General features: G+C 35.8%; 2 protein-coding genes across 2 annotated transcripts; one reads left to right on the top strand and one right to left on the bottom strand.

Moving 5' to 3' along the window:
• The first annotated feature begins 913 nt into the window (after positions 1–913).
• On the top strand, positions 914–7,118 carry LOC109056805 (protein KTI12 homolog). The gene is made up of 9 exons (XM_042775160.1): positions 914–1,170; positions 1,465–1,516; positions 2,095–2,147; positions 2,389–2,444; positions 2,530–2,609; positions 4,863–5,022; positions 5,127–5,189; positions 5,356–5,424; positions 6,869–7,118. Exons 1-9 carry the CDS (start codon positions 1,020–1,022, stop codon positions 7,010–7,012), a joined length of 828 nt encoding a protein of 275 aa, XP_042631094.1. The 5' UTR covers positions 914–1,019; the 3' UTR covers positions 7,013–7,118.
• Positions 7,119–9,038: 1,920 nt separating this feature from the next.
• si:dkey-24l11.2 (uncharacterized protein LOC100034462 homolog) lies at positions 9,039–20,324 on the bottom strand. Its single transcript, XM_042775159.1, has 12 exons — positions 20,140–20,324; positions 16,038–16,727; positions 14,867–14,926; positions 14,729–14,781; positions 14,500–14,644; positions 13,975–14,345; positions 12,879–13,107; positions 11,997–12,114; positions 10,952–11,063; positions 10,691–10,802; positions 9,993–10,105; positions 9,039–9,698 (listed from the first exon to the last, which is right to left on the bottom strand). Exons 1-12 carry the CDS (start codon positions 20,167–20,169, stop codon positions 9,626–9,628), a joined length of 2,106 nt encoding a protein of 701 aa, XP_042631093.1. The 5' UTR covers positions 20,170–20,324; the 3' UTR covers positions 9,039–9,625.
• Positions 20,325–20,577: the final 253 nt, after the last annotated feature.

Genomic DNA, 20,577 nt, shown 5'->3' with positions numbered 1-20,577 from the left:
TGTGTGTGTGTGTGTGTGTGTGTGAAGGGAGAGAACCTCTTAAGCAGTTTTGACATATAAAAAGTGTAACTGGATTTGTAATGTAATTATTTAAAATTGTAATTATTGTGCAACTGTACGTTTTAATTGATAATAATATTTAAAATTTTTGTTTTTTTGTTGTTTTGATTTTTGATTGATTTTTGGTTGTTGAATTCATGCAATATAAATAAGACATATACTTGTACAAGCAACTTAAATTCTATAAATATCCTATTGTTTTTTTTGTGTGTAATTTTATTTTGTTTGTTTGATGTTCGTAAAAAATATCTTTAAAAAGTCAGTTTCATAAAAGTTGTTCCTTTCAGCTGATGTAGGCTAGGATATATAAAATGGGAACACAGCTAAATAGTCTTTTTCATAACATACGTAGTTTTGCTAATTATTTTGCAAATCTCTGCACTTTATCTTACAGAGACAACCGATATGTGATAACCCTGATTGCACAAGTACTGTACATCACAGAGATGTCTATTTGACGTCTGCATTTACATCTGCAAGACATCTTTAGGACATTTCAGATGTCAAATAGACGTTTAGAATATGTCTTTAAGATGTTTTTTTTTTTTTTTTTTTTTTTAAGATGTTTTTTTTTTTTTTTTTTTTTTTTTATGACATCATAAAGACGTTTATCAGATGTTTGTACACAGCAGGTGCAAACTGAAGTGAACTTCAACAGACTTACAGATAGATATGTTCTCTGGGAACGCGTTTATCTGTTCAATATTATACCTGAAAACACAATAGCAGATCTTATGTTTACCTATCGCTGTTAAAAGATTTACCCACCTTTGCAAACTCAAACCACTCAAATCAGTATTACATGTCAGGTATTATGGGAACTGTACATAACATTTTACCTTCTGGCCACCGACCTGTAGAGGGCAGCAATGCACTGACCATAGCAGCACAATACATGAGCGCGAAGAAGAAAATCGCCCATGCAGCTCTCTGTAGAGTCATCCGGACTTTAATAAAAAATGCCTTTAATATTAATGTGTGGTTACCCGTGCAGTGGTAAAACCCGACGAGCCAATGAACTGAAAGAATACTTCACACAAAATACAGAAAGAAAGGTTCATGTAGTCGGAGATGAAGATCAAGGAATTGACAAGAACTCTGTATACGCAGGTGAGAAGCTGCTGAAAGTTCATGATAAATCGAGTTTTAAAGTCATGTATTGACATAAGTGTGTGTCAGGACCGTAATCATCTAACTGAGATACACATCCTAACACAGTATTTCACATGTGCGCTATCCTGGTTAAAAACAAAGCTCTCAAACCTGCCTGAGATGATGTTTTGCTGGTCTTAGCTGCATGGTTTAAGCTGGTTTATCAAACTTTTACATGTGACGTTACAGTGGACATTTTAAAATGTGAACTGATCTGAATCTAACTGCAACAATAATGATATTTGGCTACAGATTCACAGAAAGAGAAGAATCTGAGAGGAGCACTGAGAGCTGAAGTGGAGAGGTGATTATTTCTCTTAAATTATCTCTGCTGTCATTCAAAGATGTGAGAGAGGCAGACTCAAGTATAAGAATGACGGGTCGAGGACAAATAAGAATGTTCAAGATGATAAAAAGAGAAACATTTAGAACAATCTAACTTAAAACATATGTGCTAAATGTATTTAATTTGTATGTGATTTATGTTTTTTTAACAAAAATTTTTAGTGTTTATGAATTAGTTTTTGTGTTTTTTTTTTTTTTTAAATTGATTTGAACTGATTTTGCACCAAGAATCACCAGCTCTGTAATAAATAAAGTAAATATGTCTAATATTATTTACATGTTTAACATTATGGATTCCAAGAAAATACAGTATGGTCTAAAGTTGGAATACCACTTGTTATAGAAAAATGAAACAAAACATGCTGTTAAAGCTCCTGCTGGAATTTTATTTGTTATATATAAGTGTGTAATTCTTTTAATAATACATTTATTCGTTATAATTGTGTAATTGTAATTATGCACTTGCTTTAAAGTACTAGAGTACTTTACTTTTGATTTAAATAATTTTTCTTTGTACTTTTCTCTCTTTGTATGTAGGAAAGTCAGTAAAGACGACATTGTGATTCTTGATTCCTTGAATTATATTAAAGGTAAATCAGTGTTTGTTCTGTTAAAAAATAATACATCTGTGGCTTTGGCATTCATATAAAGTTAGTTAATTTTTTTTTGACCTGTACAAGAGTACAACACATTTCTTAATGTTATATTGAGTGATGTACAGACTTCCACATTATAATAACAGACCTTGGATAAAAAAAAGCTGGTGCTGCATGCGGCAGTCTTGATTTCAGTCTGGCATTAGATTAAGGACTTATTTTGTTTCATTTCTAGGCTACAGATATGAGTTGTTCTGTCTTATCAAACATACACAAACACCCCATTGCTTGGTATGTAAACTTGTAAAACTCATCTTAGACACATTTAAAACTATTTTTGTATGCACTACTTAGCGTAACTCTATAACTCCTGCAGGTGTACTGTTTGACGTCAACTGACGTGAGCTCAGAATGGAATAAAGGCAGAGAGGCTGATTCTCAGTACACACAGGAAATGTAAGCATTTGCTGCTTTGTTTCAGTTTAATTACAGTGGGCATAGAAAATAATCACCCCCCTTTTAAAATAATCACATTTTGTTGCTTTGCAGCCTGAAATTAAGACGGACACAGTTTTTGTTTTATCCAGCTGTATTTACTCAGTACAACTTATAACATCCAAGTGAAAGATATAACACCAACATGTCAGAAAAAATAAATAAAAAAACAGAATCACTGAGTTGGAAAAAGGATCAACCCGTCAATCAGTATTTTGTTGAACCACCTTTTGTTTTAATTAAAGCCTTTAGTCTGTTGGGATATGTCTCTACTAACATTGCACACCCAGACGTTGCAATATTTGCGCACTCTTCTTTGCAGAACTGCTCGAGTTCAGTTAAATTTGATGGTGACTGTTTGTGGACTGCAGTCTTCAAGTCATCCCACAGATTTTCAGTGTGGTTTAGTCTGTGCTCTGAGTAAGCCATGCAAGGACATTCACCTTTTTTCGCTGTGTGTGTGTGCTCAGTTTTTCTGTGTGCTTTGGGTCATTGTCATGTTGGAAGGTAAACCCTCTTCTTATTGACAACTTTCTGGCAGAGGGCAGTAGATTTTCATCAAAAATTTGATGGTATCTTGCCCCATCCATTTTTCCTTCTATCCTGACAAGTGCTGCAGAGAAACAGCCACATAACCAGATCTTACCACCTCCATGCTTTACAGTAGGAATGCTGTTATTTAGATGGTGAGCTGTATTGTATTTCCGTCAGAGATTTCGTTTGGTGTTGAGGTCAAATAATTCAATCTTAGTCTCATCCGCCTCAGAATCTTCAGGGTGCGTTTTGACCAATCTCAGTCGTGACTCGTGACTGTGCATGTGGCCTTTCTTGAGGAGTGGCTTTTTTCTTGCAACCCTCCCATACAAGCCACATTTGTGGAGAATTTGTGATATTGTTGTCACATGCACACAATGATCACTCTTTGTCATAAATCTGCTTCGGAGTTGCTGTTGGCCTCTTGGTAGCCTCTCTGATCAGTTTCCTCTTGGCTCTTTTATCCAGTTTGGAGTGACGTCCTGATCCAGGGAGGGCCTGTGTTGTACCGAATACTTTCCACTCCTTAATAATAGACTTCACTGTGCTTCTAGGCATTGATAAAGCCTTTTAATTTTTTTGTATTCATCTCCCGATTTGTGCCTGTCTTTATGCCTGAAATCTTTTGACAGTGCCTTGCCACCCATAGTTGATTGTTTGCTTCTATCCACACAAACACTAGTATGCTCAAAACTGTAGCTTTTTATATGTAATCTGGCAGTTTGTACCACATGCAAATGCAGTATCATGTCACTGAAACCGAACCTTTTTAATAACTCCTGCCAGGGTTAAGATTTTCAGAAACTCTGGTTGCAGTTTTGTCGTGTAGCCCAGGGTTAAGATTTTCAGAAACTCTGGTTGCAGTTTTGTCGTGTAGCCGGTGAAGCTGGAGATTTTTTTTTTTAGGCTTGTGGTTGTAAAATTTTTTTTTACGGTTAGGGTTATATAGCCAGCTGTTTTTTTTGTGTGCTATTGACAGTGCTTTATTTCAAGTTTTTGCGTTTTATATGGCTCAGTTGCACCACCAAGGACTGAAATGGTCCAGGAAAGCGAAGCAAATCAAAATGATCACAGCTGATCACAGTTGAAAATCAAATGGCTTTGTGTGCCATTGAGAAGGTGATCTTGGTGTTCACTTGGATGTTATAAGTTGCACTGAGTAAATACAGCTGGATAAAACAAAACCTGTGTCCATCTTCATTTCAGGCTGCAAAGCAACAAAATATGATTATTTTAAGGAGGTGATTCTTTTCTATACCCACTGTATATTAAAGGAATAGTTCACCCAAACATAAAAATTTTCTGAAAATATATTCACCCTCGTGTAGATAGATTTTACTTCATCTGAACAGATTTTGAGAAATGTAGCATTACATCACTTGCTCACCAATAGATATCCTCTGCAGTGAATGGGTGCCATCAGAATGAGAGTTGAAGAGAAACAGCTGATATATCAGCTAAACTTAAATCGTTTTGATGATAGATTGGTTAGTAAGTGATGTAATTCTAAGTTCTCCGAATCTTTTCAGATAAAAGATGGCCTGATGTATGTAAATTTTAAGCAAATTACATTTTTGATTAACTATTCCTCTATTCCTCAAAAGTTCATAATGTTATCAAATAAAGGTTCTGAAAATATCATCTAAATTTAACAATGTCTTCTGTTTTTTCAAACAACAGTCTTGATGCGCTAATACTGCGTTTTGAAGCCCCTGATTCAAGGAATAGATGGGATAGTCCACTCTTTACTATTCAGCAAAAGGACTCGCTTCCATTCGAAGCCATCTGCGATGCGCTTTTCAAAAGAAAAGCACCACCACCTAATCAGTCCACGCAGAGTGTAAGAGTGCTAGGAATGCATTACAGATGAGTATATAGCAGCATTATGTACTTTTTATTGCCCTTGAATGGATATTAGAACCTGTTACTCTTTGCCTTTTACAGCAACCGCTCTCATCCACAAACTTTCTGTACGAGTTGGACAAAGTTACTCAAGATGCCCTAATGGTACGATTTCCATCACCTTTAGGTGTTCTGTTCTAAAAATAGAAAGCATTCAAAGTCATTATTTCTGTTTTATTGCCGACAGGTGAGCGTTTATAGTTTGCATTTGCATAGCAAGACCTTCAGTTTCAGTAGTACCTGTCGTCATGTGGGTTGTTTTATGTCTCAGGCTGTTCTTGAGTCACAGAAGACCAGCGTCCCTGGAGATCTCATTTCCATTCCTGGAGCCACGGAAAAGATATCCTTTATTCTTACATGTTTAGCATTTCTTTAGCATTGAATTTTCTTTTTTTCTTTGTTTTTTTTTGTGGGAGGAAATGTGAAATTGTTTGATATTTCTGACTGTGACAACACAGAAATGCCCTACAATACACAGGCAAAGCTTTAGAACCGCTTAAAACATGAAACCAGGATCATGTCTGGAATTTGAATAAGCTTGACCGCAGCTTCCTGACAGAGAGTTGATCCGTTTAATGTTAATTGAAGATGTGTTGTAGTAATAAACAGGAGCAGTTGGACCTATACGAATGTAATGAATACACAAACATCAAAGAATGTCATTTCTTTCTGAAGCAATTGCAGCTTGGTGGCCGTCCGTAACTGCTTTAGCATTTAGACACGTAGAGAGATAGACCAGTGCAGGTGGCCCTTTGAAATAATGCATCATTTAAATGGGATATTATTAGAAATTAATTTATACTCGTTCTTTGTTGTCTTGCAACTGTTTCCAGCATACGCTACCATTCAAAAGTTTAGTACGGGGTTAGTGAGATTTTTTGTTTTTGATGTCTATTATGCTCACCAAGGCTGCATTTAGTTGACCAGAATACTGTAAAAACAGTAATATTGTGAAATGTTTAATAACTTTTTTTATTTTTTTATTTCAGTATTTTTTTTAAATGTAATTTTGTTTTGTGATGGCCAGTGCTGAGTAGTAACTGATTCATGTATTCTGGATTAAGTAATTAGATTCCAAAAATTAAATACTTGTAATTAGATTATATTACATAATAAAATGCTCATAATTTAATTAATTATTTGTGTTTCATCAACTCGTGAACGCCAGTTTGGGAACCCCTGGCATAATGTAATTTCATGATGTTGATAACAAACAATAGAATAATATATTACAGAAATAAAGATTATTTAGAATACATTACATAATATGTGACCCTGTCTGTGAAATCCAGGCTAAAGTCTCAAAATCGAAATATGAGATGACAAACATCAAAGTTTGATTTCAACCATTAATTTCACTATGATTTCAATCTTTGACATGGCCTTACTCAGTCAAAATTAAAGATATCAAGGTTATATTTTACCAGAATGTTCTTTAGCTAATGAAGTATGAATTTAAGTAAATCACAAAAAATGACTTTAGCTGGGTTTTCACAGCTAGTTTGTAATCCAATAAATTACATTGCTAACTACAGTTTTCAACATGTAAATTGCAATCAGTAATGAACTACAATTTGTAAGTAATCTATCCAGCACTGGTGATGGCAAAGCAGCTATTACTTAAGTGTATTTCAGAAAACATTCTAATATACTGATTGGTGCTTGAGAAACATTTCTTACCACTGTTGAAAATAGTTGTGCTAATTAATATCTTTATGGTAATTTTACCACAAATACTTATGACCGTTATTGTACCTGCCCAGTTTTCTTAACTTCTTCAATACATTGAACTCACAAGAAGTCTTAACATGGTGGAGTTGAGGAAACTCAGACGTCAGTTCATCAGTTACACCAAGATGCATCCGACAGAGAACATTGGACAGATTGCCAATATGTTTGTGCAGTATCTTAATAAGAGCATGCATTAACAGGTGTTTTTTCTTTTTCTTTTTTGTAATTCTTAAGGTCATATTTATTGTTTTCAAGTTTCAAGCATTTTAACAGTGTTTTGAGTGCAATAAAATGTGAACTCTTTTAATGTCTTTCTATATTTATTGATGTGTGTGAATCCAACTTAACTCCAACACCTAGACCGGTGTTTTTTTTTTGTTTTTTTTTCGTTTTTTTTTTTTTATTGTTTGTTTTTTTTTGCTTAGTTTTAGTGAGTAGGATGGGAAGGGTTGGGATGTGTTCTGGTTTTTTGTGTTTGTTTGTTTTCAGTGCTTGAAATGAGCATAAGGTTTGATTGAAGTCATCATTGCGTACATACAGATGTTTTCATGCTTCAGACGTGGACAGGCTAATGAAATGAACCATAAAACTCATTGAGACGCTGACTATTAGTGTTTTTCATGCAAGTCTTCTGTTTATGCCTCTGGGCAAATGTAAGCGTTTGGAGAGCCATATTGATTCTTCCGTTCGTGAATCAGGCCAGCTGTTTATGTGCAAAAGTATGATCGTATAATTTAATTTGAAGAAAGCATGCACTCCAATAACTTCTGTCATGACCTCTCAGACTTGTTTGCATGGTGAATATAGCAACATAGGTTTATTTTGGTTATATCTTTGTCAGGCTTTTTTTTTTTTGTTTAAATGTCACATTTATATAGTCCACATTTATAGTATTTTTTTTGGCAATGTAAGTCCACATTCAAAATATATGACATTTTGGTTAGTTATTGGCTACAAACCCCCATACAGCGGAATTTTATGTGTTCTCATCTCCATTAAAACACAAGTACTGTATCTTAAACTAATACAGTAATACAGAAATATTAGTTGTAGTCAGAGACTTTGCATATTTCTTTATTTTTTTTCTGTAGAGATCTAGTGGCACATTAATCCACATTAAACAAAATCAGCATAATGTAATTAACAATTCGGTGAAATGCTTAGGGCTACTTTCCTCTTAAAGCAGTTCAGTGTTCACACCTTATACAAGTGTTATTTATTTATTCATCCCCATTTCAAACAGATTTGCAATTTCATATTTGGTAAAGGAATGTGTGACCTTTTAATCTGTAATAAAATATTGGTAGTGATTTGGAAGAAAAGCACTACAGCTTTGGGGGTATCGAAATACTTTCTCTTTAAACTTCAACGGCTCAGTAATCTGGTTAGTGACCAGATATTATGTTGTTTTACATAACTACTGTAAAGCTGTAAAATATCAGACCATTGGCTGTAACTAATACGAAAACAAGGGTCGTTGGCTGCTGCTTACTAGAAGAATAATTCAGACATCAACAACAACAACAAAAATATATTTCTTTAGGTTACTTCTTTCAAATCCTGGTGCAAAAGAAAAGCTTTCCCCAAAATGCTAGTCTCTCACTCTCTTTAGAGTCTGGATTATTGAATGGATCAGTTCTCTCCATTTTACTGGATCCACAGATTAGTTAGAATATATAAATATATATAAAAACTGTGAAACTTTACAGAGATGTTAAATGTTACTATTATCAAAAACCTAACAAGAACCTTCTTCTATGCAGAAGACAAAATAACAATTTCCACTGATCTTCCTGCTTTGGTACAACCAAAATAAATCTAATAATTAAAAAAAAAATGCATTTGACTTCATCTTGTGGACTACTGTATATGCAAATGCTTGCTCAACATTTACAGTAAAGAGTCTGGTTCAGTGTTTGCTCTAAGATGGTTCTACAGCGCGCTATCAGAGGTCCTCTGAAACCCTCCGCCTCCCCCAGCTCCACCTGTCTAGATCTGCTATGGAATTTATATATGCTTATTCATACAATAGTAACATATCTTACATGTTCAAAGCAGCAGCAGTGTTTGTAGCAGATCTAGTCCACCAAGACCAACACTGTCACAATTATTAACATTTTGCAGATTCTGGGGTGTGTTAACTTATGACCACAACTGTATGCAGTGTTGAATTAAATATTTTGCATGTACCATTCCTTATTAATAATAATAACAATAACAAAATATTTGTACATAATTTTATTTCAGTTGCAATCATAGAAAATTCACAGAAATATTTAGCATTCCATATTTTGCTTATTGCACTTATACATTTGGATACAAGAATCCATGATTTGATGTGGTTGCATTTTGAAAAAAATAAAAAATAAGAGAGAGAGAGAAGATGTCCAGTGACTAATTAAAAAAAATACCATCATAATAACATCTCATCAGAATGATTGTAACCTTTAGCTAACTTCTGAAGTCTAAATGACTCTTGACTAGCATCATTTCAGGTATTCTTAAGCAATCTAAAACCAAAGATGTAAATGCATTTATGCACATACAATATGTTTTTTTTTTCTACTAGCAAACAAAAAGAGAGATGTACAAAACGTGGGAACAGTTCACGTTATGCTAAATATATGAAAAATCTATTTTATATACTGTATGTCAAATGTATTTTATTTCAAAATCAGTGTACTCTGCAAGAAAATAATTTTGTGAAATCATCTGAAAAGAAAATCAAAAAATTTGATTTGATGACAAACATGATTAGGTACCTAGTCATGTATCATTTAATTGGCTGAAAATAAGATCCTATGGTATCTTTAGTTACTTTTTTCTTTATTCTTTTTCTTTGCCACAGTTTTACATGTATTGGCGTATTTTTGCCGGTCATTCCTGTATAGAAAAACAAGATAATTAATAATAATAAATGAGTTTATATACAGTTCAGAGACATAAAACCCATGATCAGGTCATATCCATTTCGTTTAGAACACATGGGTCACCAACAGTTTACATATTCTAGGTTTGTCAACAACTATTAGTTTAAGGTTAAATGTGACAGTGTACGTAAGGTATTGATCAAATAAAATATATGACATTGTAACATATGTAACAGTAGGTAAATGTTTCACTACGCTATATTTTACTGCAACAGGGTTTATGAAGTATAAGGAAATCAGCACATACCTGCTCATCTTAACCTTGTTTCTACAGCCCTGTCCACCCTCCCAGTGGCTTGTGAAGGCTGCTCTTGTCATCATACCTCCACAACCAACACATGGTTTACCATTGCTGAATGGCTGGAAGAATAAAATAAAACAAGAAGTCAAAAGTTATAAGTGTATTAGAAACCAGTGGTTCTCAACTGGTGAGTCGAGACCCAAAAGGTGTGTTCAGAAAGTTGTGGACAGCAAGGAAAAAAACAATACTAAATGGAAATGCAAAATGCAATCATTCCTGTATAGAAAAATAAGATAATGCATTAATTATTTAAAGGTTCCTATATAGTTCAGAGATAATCTAAAAACATTTAGAATTAAAAAATAAAAATAGGAAAATATATCAATTCTAAATGTTTTAGATTCTACATGCTTTAAGAGAAGTAAACTATTTTTATCATTTGATGTCCAATGGAAAATCTAGACCCTGAACTCATTGACTCATTCTTGTCTTTGGAACAAATGTCTTGCATTCTTATTTGTCTTGGCATAATTTGGGTCAAATCAATTTTGCACCTACAGTGTTGTAATATTTCCAAAAACCAAAGGCTTAAATGAGCAGGAAACCATAATTGGCCTCTAATTTCAATGCAATATCTGGGTTAAGGAGGCTTAAAGGGAAAATAATCCTCATCCAGTCAGCCGGATTGCGTTTCTGCCCCTGACCTGCTCTTTGGCACAATAACCACAGATCATTCTGGTGGCCAGCTCCATCAGATGGTCCTGATCTTCATCATGGCACACGTCACATGGGTATGCCCGACCACAGCATGGAAATCTAGCAGAACAGACAGTTAGTACAAGACGGCTACCCTAAATATGAGCCAAGGGGACTTTGTGGATCAAACAAGAGGATGTGGTGGTACACAAAGTTTTCTGCTACAAAATAAACCTATTACAGACCCAGACAATGTTCCTGGTAGTTACCTTAGCCACCGGTGACTTTGTTTGAAGTGCCTGCAGGCTCCTTTATCAGGTAGAGGCTTCCCTTGCTGAACCGCAGGATCTCTGTAGCGTCGAGTGTATTGGGCAGCTGCACCTGTGAATTCAGTATATAACAATAATTTGTTACATTTATATGCAGCTTTTCACACTCAATGCACTTTTAAGAGAGGGTCATGAATCTCCACAGCCCTTAAGGCACCAGAACAGATAACCGTGGAGATTTGAGAAACAACTTAGGACTTTTAATGTCAACAGAGAGTCAGGACATCAATCTAAAGCCGAATAACAGTGCCTTTTTATAGTACAGTGTCCTTATATGGGACAACAGGACCCACACAGACCTCCGCTGGCATAACTAGCACATAATTCCAGCAGCAACCTTTGTTGTGCCAGGGGGTCTCCCATGCAGATACTGAACAGACTTAAAGGGTTAGTTCACCCAAAAATTAAAATTAGCCCATAAATTACTCAAGTCATCCTAGGTATATATGACTTTCTTCTTTCAGATGAATCCAGTCGGAGTTATATTAAAAATTGTCTTTGATCTTTCAAGCTGTTTAATGGCACTCAGCGGGTTGCATTCCTTCAGTCCAAAAGAAGTTAAATAAAAAGCGCCCATCCATTTTGTAAGAAAAAACGCATCGATTCGCTACAGAAGGCCTTTGTTCACCCCCTGGAGCTGTGAGACACTTTTTTATGGATGGGCGCTTTTTATTTAACTTCTTTAGGACTGATGCATGCAACACCCGCTGAGTCCCATTAAACAGCTTGAAAGATCAAAGACAATTTTTTATATAAATCCGACTGGATTCGTCTGAAAGAAGAAAGTATATAACTAGGATGACTTGAGGGTGAGTAATTTATGGGCAAATATTCATTTTTGGGTGAACTAACCCTTTAACCTCGCTTAGCTTCAGAGTTAAACCAGGTGCTGGCAGTAAATAATCTCTCACAGCGAGACTGACTCTAGGATATCAGTGAACAAGAAACAGACAGAATCTTTGTTTATATAGGACAGGGTTCAGACCTGTCTGATTTCTAGACTCTGGCTGAATGAACTGGAAACGTGTTGCCTCTACAAAAATGTTGAGTTTGGTATGACAATGTTGGCAGTTTTGCTCCCAGTTTTGCCCATAAGTCAGATTCTAGAGAGAAAAAAGAAAAGAAAATAAAAGTGAGAGAGAAAAATGGACAATGATATCAAATGCTTTTCCATTCTTAAAATCCTCCAGAAAACCATAATGCTGATGAAATGCATTTGTCTGATAGTCTGAAATTGTAGGGCTGTCAAAAAAAAAGTGTTACAGCATGCAAATAATTAAATATATATTTATTCTATTAATTAATCTACTGTAAAGTCATCTTTATGTGTAAGATTGTGTCCATAAAGTGTGGGAAAAGTAAAATGCATTTGCATGTTCACATTTTTTGATGTAGTGTAATTTTTTCAGCAGCTATTACTCCAGTCTTCAATGTCAGAAGACTCTTCAGAAATGTTTTAATACTCTGATTTGGTTCAATAAAAAAAATAAAAATAATAATAATAATAATATTATTATCAAAGTTAAAAACAGTTGTGCTGCTTAATATTTGCTGCTTAAACTGTGATTTTTTTTTTAGGATTCTTTGAAGAATAGAGAGTTAAAAAAAGTGTTTATTCGAAAGAAAAATATTTTGTAACTTTACAAATAATGTCTTTACTATCACTTTTGATCCTTTAATGTGGCCTTACTGAATAAATATATGGATTTATTTTAAAAAACAAATCTAAATAAGAATCTATATATGTATACTGTATATATATATATATATATATATATATATATATATATATATATATATATATATATATATATGAAGTAATAATAATGTAATATATCAATGGTGATCTCTAGTGAATCTGTCAAACCTGAACTGTGTCCTCCTTGTTGCAGTTAAGGCAACCCACACTGAACACAGAGTCCTTCAGTACCAGATCTACAGGCACAACTGCATTAAGGTCCAGATAACCCAAAACATCACTGTAGTGGTGCAGCATACTGGGTCTGAAGGCAGCCCTGATCTCTGCTTGACATTTCTCACACTGAGCAGTATAGGTCAGACGCCCGCTCAGGCTCAGGTCAGAATCCACTTCACACCTACATGGAGGGGCACATGGATACTTTGCACTCTTGCCTGAGGGCATTTTGTGATAAATCAGTCATCTAAAGTAATAAAAGCCTACAGTTTGTACCTGGTATTGACATCAAACTTGGGTGATGCATGTGAATACAGGTGCATTTAAAAACGATCTGTGATCCAATCTTTTAAATGAAATTCGGAGACAGTGAGAAATGTATGTGACCACATGTTCCTGATTCGACACTCAAAACAGCGAAGAACTGCCCACTCACCTACCTCACAACTATTTCTTCTCTATTTCTTCAAAATTTATTGTGGATTAGTTTTTGAATTGTTTTGTTGTTGTCGTGTTTAATCACAACATTTATTTCCATCAAAAATTGCATTCATTTTTGTCTGAGATCTTGTTTTGACAATGGGAAAGTGGAACGACTCTGTAAAGTCGACTCCAGCAAATCCTCAAGATTTTAATAACATTCTATTTATTATAAGTGCACACTGCAGTTATGTGGTCTGCTGCTTAAACTCCTCAAGCTCTTTAAAGCCAGGTGGATTCTGACTGTCAGTGATTTTATTGTTCATTAGCTGAAAAAAAAAAAAAACTAGAAAGTGATTCCAATGATATTGTTCCCTTGTGCCATTATAGTTGTGGTGTGGACTTTCCTATTTTTATAGAATTTAAACCTCATTAAAACCTCATAGTTATAGTTATGCATGTGTAAATGCACCTTAAAACAGCAAACTATCTTCACTACTTGTGATAGGATCATTGGAGATGGATGTAAATACCAGGTATAAAAAAAACACAGTTCTAATTAACCATCTCTGATTAATAATCACAATGAAGTGTTTTAGCTTGGATTGAAAGCAGGACTGAAATTCACCTGTTGCACTTCAGGGACACTGAGATCTGTTTGGCCGCCACAGTAGCTATTTGTTCTCCCAGTCTCAGACCCAGCAGTTTGATTTCAGTGCCTCTCCTTCGCTCTCTTGTCTTTATGTTCTCCACATTTTGGCTGCCTTCCTTCCCATCACTTCCGAGAGCAGACTCATCCTCTTCCTCCTCATCCTCCTTCTCTACTCCAGCTTCATCAAGCTCTTCCTCCTCCGCCTCCTCCCCTGAAGCCACAGTGAGTGACACTACACGCTCAGGAGTGTCCGATTTCTGGGATGTGTTCTTAAAAACGGTGACCTTGAGTTGCTCATAGGGCACAAACTGTATTCCAGCCCTCTCTAGGTCAACATCTTTTTTCAACTGAGAAGAGAGATTCGAAAATAATTAATACTACATCTAGTCCGTTTACTGCCCATCTGATGCATATTGTACACAAATCTTGGAAGACTTTCTCGATTGGACAAGCTCTTAACTGATTGGCTGATTTATATTTTCAGGTAAATGCGAGTCTCACCTGCCTGGCTCCCTCAGTAAAGAGTTTCTCCATACTACGGTCCAGCCAGTACAAGTACGGCCTGAAGAGCAGCTCAACTCTCCCCATCAGCTGATTAGTGGCATGTTTAGCCTTGAGCCATTCCTCTGAGGCCTTCTGCACATGTCTGCATTCACACAGCATAAAACAAATACACTTACTGATTTCAGTTGACATTTGCATGTGTATAACCAGCAACAGTTCTTCTCACCTCCCCATGACTGATGGTAATTCCTGGTCTTCAGGGACATCCACAGTGAAAACCTATGATACGTTAGCTTTCATAAGCAAAAACATAGCATACTGTATGTTTAGACATCAAATTTTTAAACACTTCAAACATGCACACCTCTTGAGGGTAACTGTCAGGAAAGCTGACCATGACGTCCACTTCATTAAGGTCAAATGGCTGCAAAACAGAAAAAATATTGATGTCTATGAAACTACTGTAGTTCATGTTAAAACTTTTCATTAGATATGCTTTGCATTAAATTGTATCTGTACATGTAACTATAAGCCATCTATTTGTGATCTATATATTTATATATGTAGTAACTGGCTTGCAACTGCTGATTATGAAAATGCACAAGAAGCTCTTTTGTTTCACATATGTAAAGTGGTACAAAAGTCAGAGTAAAAGAAAAGTAAATAATAACTGACATTATCAGCATAGCTTTCTCAGTATATGTATACAGTATAACTGTATCCAGCTTGCCATTTATTTGATCAAAAATACAGTAAAAACTAATATTTCAAAATATGATTACAACTTAAAATAACTGTTTTCTATGTAAATGTATTTTAAAATGTATTTTTTTCTGTGATGTCAAATCAAAATTTTTCCGCAGTCATCACTAAAATTTCCAGTGATAATAACTGAAAATCTTTAAAAATGATTACGGTACATAAAACCTCTTCTTTGATCTACTCATTCAGACTGTAATATTCAGTATATTTGAATAAGTTATGCAAGGGGTCACTAAACTCTGTCCTACAGAGTTTAAACACACCTGAACCAGCTAATTAAGCTCTTACTAGGTATATTTGAAACTTCCAGGCAGGTGTGTTCAGGCAAGTTGGAGCTACACCGGCCCTCCAGATCCGAGTTTGGAGAACCAAACAAGCAAACTTATGCAAACGAGCATTACACGAAAGTAACCCATTCTGGATCTTCTTTCATTTAGTTTTGCTCAATCAGCTGTACGATACTGATATTTAGGATTGGCAAACATGTCAGAGCTCCCTAATTCCTATTCACTTTGGCACATGGTTGGGCTTTGGTTGCTACTTTGTACTTTAATCCACTCTGTTGTCTATACCAGGGCTGTCCAGTCTTGGAGGGCCAGTGTCTTGTACAGTTTAGCTCCAACCATCTCCAACACACTGCCTGAGGGTTTCTAGCGAGTCTGAAGACCTTGATTTGCTTGGTGTGTTTAATTAGGGTTTGAGATAAGCTCTGCAAGACAGTGGCGCTCCAGGAACAGGTTTGGACACCCCCGGTCCATACAATAAGTGTTTACCCAGTCAGGGTCTGTGGCTTGAACTGTGACTCTGTAGTAGGTCAGCTGTCCATCTTCTCGTTCCTGCACGATGAGTTTGTCTCTTGGAAATCTCTTTGTGAGCTGAGCGATCTCAGTGGCTCTCAGCTGCTTGCAGACCTCGTCAGTGAGATCAGTCAGTTTGACCTGCTCTTGACTTTTAGCTGGCCGTGTGGCCGGAGCAGAAGGCCTGAAGCTGCTTCTCTCTTTCAGGCCGTGAGGCTGGTCCTCCATTGGCGGAAATTGCTGTGGATGCAAGAAGCGACACCGGTCCTCCATTGCACAAAACCCAGACAGGAAGTAGCGGCAGGGTCGTCTGGCTCTCTCTTGCTTCACAGGAACAGTTTTGTGGGTGGATGGAGGCAGATGCTCCACTGTACCAGAGCATCCGTTTTCACTCGACTGCTTCTGTGGGTCTGATGTGTGACCATCCAAATTTCCTTGTTTCTCATTGTGAGCTGTACCATTCTCTTCAGCTCTTTGATGAAGAAAGCGGCATTTTTTCCCATAATAGCATTGCCTGCCCTGAGAGTAGAAGCGGCACAGTTGCTTCACCTGATCCACCTTCTGTGAAGTGTCCTTACTGCTAAACTCAGTATTTTGGCTTGAGTTGTCATTTTGAGTATTAACTGACACGGATGAAGAGGCTGGTTCATCCTCAGGACCCAATGACTGTGGAATAAATAAAACAACATGAAAACGTCTGTTATATGACAATGTTCTCACATGAACAACATGCAGTTTCAATGTGTGCTGCAGTGTTTTTTAAAGGGCTAGATTTTGTCATCATTTACTCAAGTTGTTCTAAACCTGTATGAATTTCTTATGTTAATGATTCCTTTATCTTTAATTTGTGTTGCTGAGTTTTTTTTCCTTTTAGTTGAAAAGGTAGTTAGTATATGGTGTTTCCTCTGAGGAGACAAGGGAGTTGTTGTATAATAATAAAATTGGATGAAATAACACTAAAAAGTGTATAAATCACTCGTTTTTCTAAAGAAACACTGTCCAACAGCGACACCAGCAGGTAAACTTACAGAGTCGGTGCCCCTGAGCCCATTGACTTTTAACAGACCCCCTAACAAGTCCAGCTCACGCCAATGGTTCCCACTATTTTTTCTCTCTCTCAGTCGGGGTGGGGGTAGGAGACCTCTGAATTGCTAAGGCCGCCTCTTTCCACAGCAAGTTTTTCAACAAATGCTGTGAACTTTGCAAAAATGGGCATTGCACTAAAGAGAAATGCAATCATTTGTAATCATTAAACAATAAAACACTAATGTATTTGTGAAGCTGCTATGCCAATCTGCTGAAAATATCAGTTTAAACCCTGGTTCACACGATTACTGTCACACTGTGCCTTAAAATATCAAAGGTTTCCCTGTAAACATGCTATTATCTGAAAGTGAACATTGAACTCACTCAAATGACTCTTCCAGACAGTTTGTTTCAGTGATACTTTTAAAACTCTCTAAAGGTGTGGTCACATCGGGTTCATTCGTTCATGCAAATTCGTAGTGTTGGCCAACATAAAAAACTGCTTGGTTTGAAAGTGACTTCTGTGTAAGCTGTGCTTCTTGTGAAAACAGACAACTGACTATTTTGCTGACCATAAAATTTTGCTAATTTGAGCATACCATAACTCATCCTAATAAAGCCACATGTAAGTACATTAGTAAGAGGTGCTTTCGAAACGCTGCTTCATGAAGCTTCACAAAACTCATGAATCTTTTGTTCTGATCAGTGGTTCGAAGCCTGTATTACACTGGCCAAGTCAATCTTTTAAATGTTCTAAAATAGATAAATGTTTCTTAAATAGCTGACCATTTATATAAACTCTGGAATGCACAGGATTGTGGGATATCAAAGGCAGCGAAGGATACATTTATGCTGCCTTCAAAAATCGATCAGATGAAGGTTTCTCATGAGACAGGAAGTGAAGCTAACTTTGGATTCGGACGTGCCTTGATGCCTTCCTGCCTTGGAAAGCGTCCTCCGAAGGCAGCATTTTAGAGCTTTCGGACGCAGCAAATATATTAATGGGGTGGTGGAACTATGATGTCACCTTGTAGGCAAAAACCCGGAAGTGAGCTAGCGTTTAAGCACTTCTGGTTCCATCGTCCCAGAATCAATGGGTTTTTTGAATGAGATTTTGGTTAAATCCCTTAAAATAAGTTCCGTGGTTCACGCAAGCTCAAGATACTTTCATGTTTTATTCTAAGACATAAAACACACCAGTTACACCCCACTCGTGATTTTTTAAAACTGTTATGTTTCTTTATTTACAGTATTTTCCAATCATAGCACAATTTATAGTACAATTAATAGAAATGTAGAATAACCAATTAATAGTTTCCTGCATTTTATATTGTTGTTCGACAATGTTTTTTTGCTTTGCCCTGAAATACAACACAAGTGTTCTGATGGAAGATGCTTGTTTTATCCCTTTCCTACTGATGCGGAGACTCTGGGTTCGGACCATAAGGTAAACTCATATGATTATTCCATGTAAACACCACATTAACTGGATTAGTCGCGGTGAAAGTGTAACTTTAACGATGCACAGTGCTTAAAGCAATGTTAAAATTAAATGTTTACAGCCACATGAAGCTGTTATATATTGAGGATTTTCTAGATGCAAGGATGAAATAACATTTTGTGTAGCTACTCTAACAAATTGATAGCTCAAATGTGCGTCTTTATTCATTAAAATAAGTTTACCATATCCAAAAACTCGCTCACTCTGCTGTTATTTAATAGATTAAATGTACTAGAATTTTATTGAATAGTACGTGGAGACACATTTTTAATTAAAATATTCATATTAATCGAGGATTTATCGACTTTAATTCGAAATGTACAGAAATATGTGCTTTCATATGCTCTGATTTTGTATTTATTCCAGTTTATATGAAAAGGTTTATGTAGCGTAGATTAATATTCATATATGAGTACTTTTACTTTTACCAGTGGGGGATGAAGTACACAAATCAAGTACTTGAGTAAAAGTACAGATACGTATAATAAAATATTACTCCAGTAAAAGTAAAAGTACTCCTTTTTCAATTTTACTCGAGTGAAAGTACAAAAGTACTCTATTTTTTAATTACTTAAGTAAAAAAATACTGATAGATTTATTTTGCAATTTTATATAGACTACCTAATTTAATTTTATATTAGCACATATTTTTTTATAATCCTGATCAAAATACCTGGTATTTCCCCAAAATAACCACTATATGGAGTCAAAATATATATATTTTTTTGTTGATATGGACTACGTTGATGAGAGTTATGTAGTAATGGTCACTGTGAAGCTTACACTGCGATGTACCTGAGAGAAAACAGATTTGTGACCCTGTAAGCGTTGAGTTATTTTATTTAATCGGTGTTATTTTAATGTGTCCTTTTTTTTCTTTTTGTTTTTTTAACCTACGAGGCACTTATGCTGTAAATAGATCACCCTTTAGATTTAGTTAACAAACAAATGACAGTTTTGACCTAAATATGTTTTTATATGTTTTTCAGTTACAATAATTAATCCTAAAATTCGACATTAGTAACTTACTTTTAGCAGCAGCAGTCGCGCGCGCGCTCACAAGATCTCCCGGTTCTGAATTCAGTTCACTGGAGACTCGCACTAAACGGTTCATTTGAATCAGTGAGTGGTAGACTCGAAAACATCTGCAATCGGATCATTCCAATTCGTGAATGAATCGTTTGGTGCGATTTGCGAACCGATTTAAAAGGACCATTGAAAAGAATCATTTAGTTCTTGAATCAAAAACCACTTCTGCGTATTGGAGCACGTGATATATTATAAGGAGAAATGATATGTTTTTTGAAATGTAGTGAAGTAAAAAGTACGATCTTATGATCTTATGTAGTGAATTAAAAGTAAAAGTCAAAATAAAACTACTCCAGTAAAGTACAGATACTTGAAAAATGTACGTAAGTACAGTAACGGAGTACTCCGTTACTGACCACCACTGACTTTTACTGGAGTAATATTTTACTATACGTATCTGTACTTTTACTCAAGTACTTGATTTGTGTACTTCTTACCTAACAGAGGTTCGCCACTACTAACCTGCAGCACATCCGCACTTTCTGCCTCCATTAGAACGGATTACACTGTAAACTGTCCAGTACTTATTGCTGTCGCTCTGTGTCAGTACGTCTATGTTAGCATAAACCATAGACTGTATATAAACATGCGAGTTTCTAAGATTGCGAGGCATAAATTAGGTATGTTATGTAACAGAACGCTTACTTCCTCCAGGAGGCGCTTTGCTGGCTCACAAAGTCTAATTCTTCATTTATCCGCGTTCAAATCTTAAAACGGGTTTTGCGCCTACTGGAGAATTTTCACACCAAAAAACTGTAATCGTTTTAATCTATTATTTGGTACCTGAGATACCAAAAAGACAAAAGGAAAATCTGATCAAGCTACCTGTACTAAACGATGTTTTGAAAAGCTTTACGGTGTAATCATGTCGCACTGCGATTGGTCCAACCTGACCAGCGC

This window comes from Cyprinus carpio, chromosome A18 (assembly GCF_018340385.1).
Source record: "Cyprinus carpio isolate SPL01 chromosome A18, ASM1834038v1, whole genome shotgun sequence".
NCBI lineage: Eukaryota > Metazoa > Chordata > Actinopteri > Cypriniformes > Cyprinidae > Cyprinus > Cyprinus carpio.
The sequence above is the reverse complement of the archived record's forward strand: the minus strand, read 5'-3'. Positions and strand labels throughout refer to the sequence as shown.

What these genes read in the sequence shown, in the direction of transcription:
- LOC109056805 (XM_042775160.1), top strand. Translation starts at nt 1,020, where the DNA reads ATGCCTTTAATATTAATGTGTGGTTACCCGTGCAGTGGTAAAACCCGA. An exon ending in CTGAGAGCTGAAGTGGAGAG is followed by an intron (nt 1,517 to 2,094) that starts GTGATTATTTCT and finishes CTTTGTATGTAG; the next exon opens with GAAAGTCAGTAAAGACGACA. An exon ending in CACAAACACCCCATTGCTTG is followed by an intron (nt 2,445 to 2,529) that starts GTATGTAAACTT and finishes TAACTCCTGCAG; the next exon opens with GTGTACTGTTTGACGTCAAC.
- si:dkey-24l11.2 (XM_042775159.1), bottom strand. Translation starts at nt 20,169, where the DNA reads ATGGAGGCAGAAAGTGCGGATGTGCTGCAG. An exon ending in CTGACAGTTACCCTCAAGAG is followed by an intron (nt 14,782 to 14,866) that starts GTGTGCATGTTT and finishes AACGTATCATAG; the next exon opens with GTTTTCACTGTGGATGTCCC. An exon ending in GTTATTGTGCCAAAGAGCAG is followed by an intron (nt 10,106 to 10,690) that starts GTCAGGGGCAGA and finishes TTATTCTTCCAG; the next exon opens with CCATTCAGCAATGGTAAACC.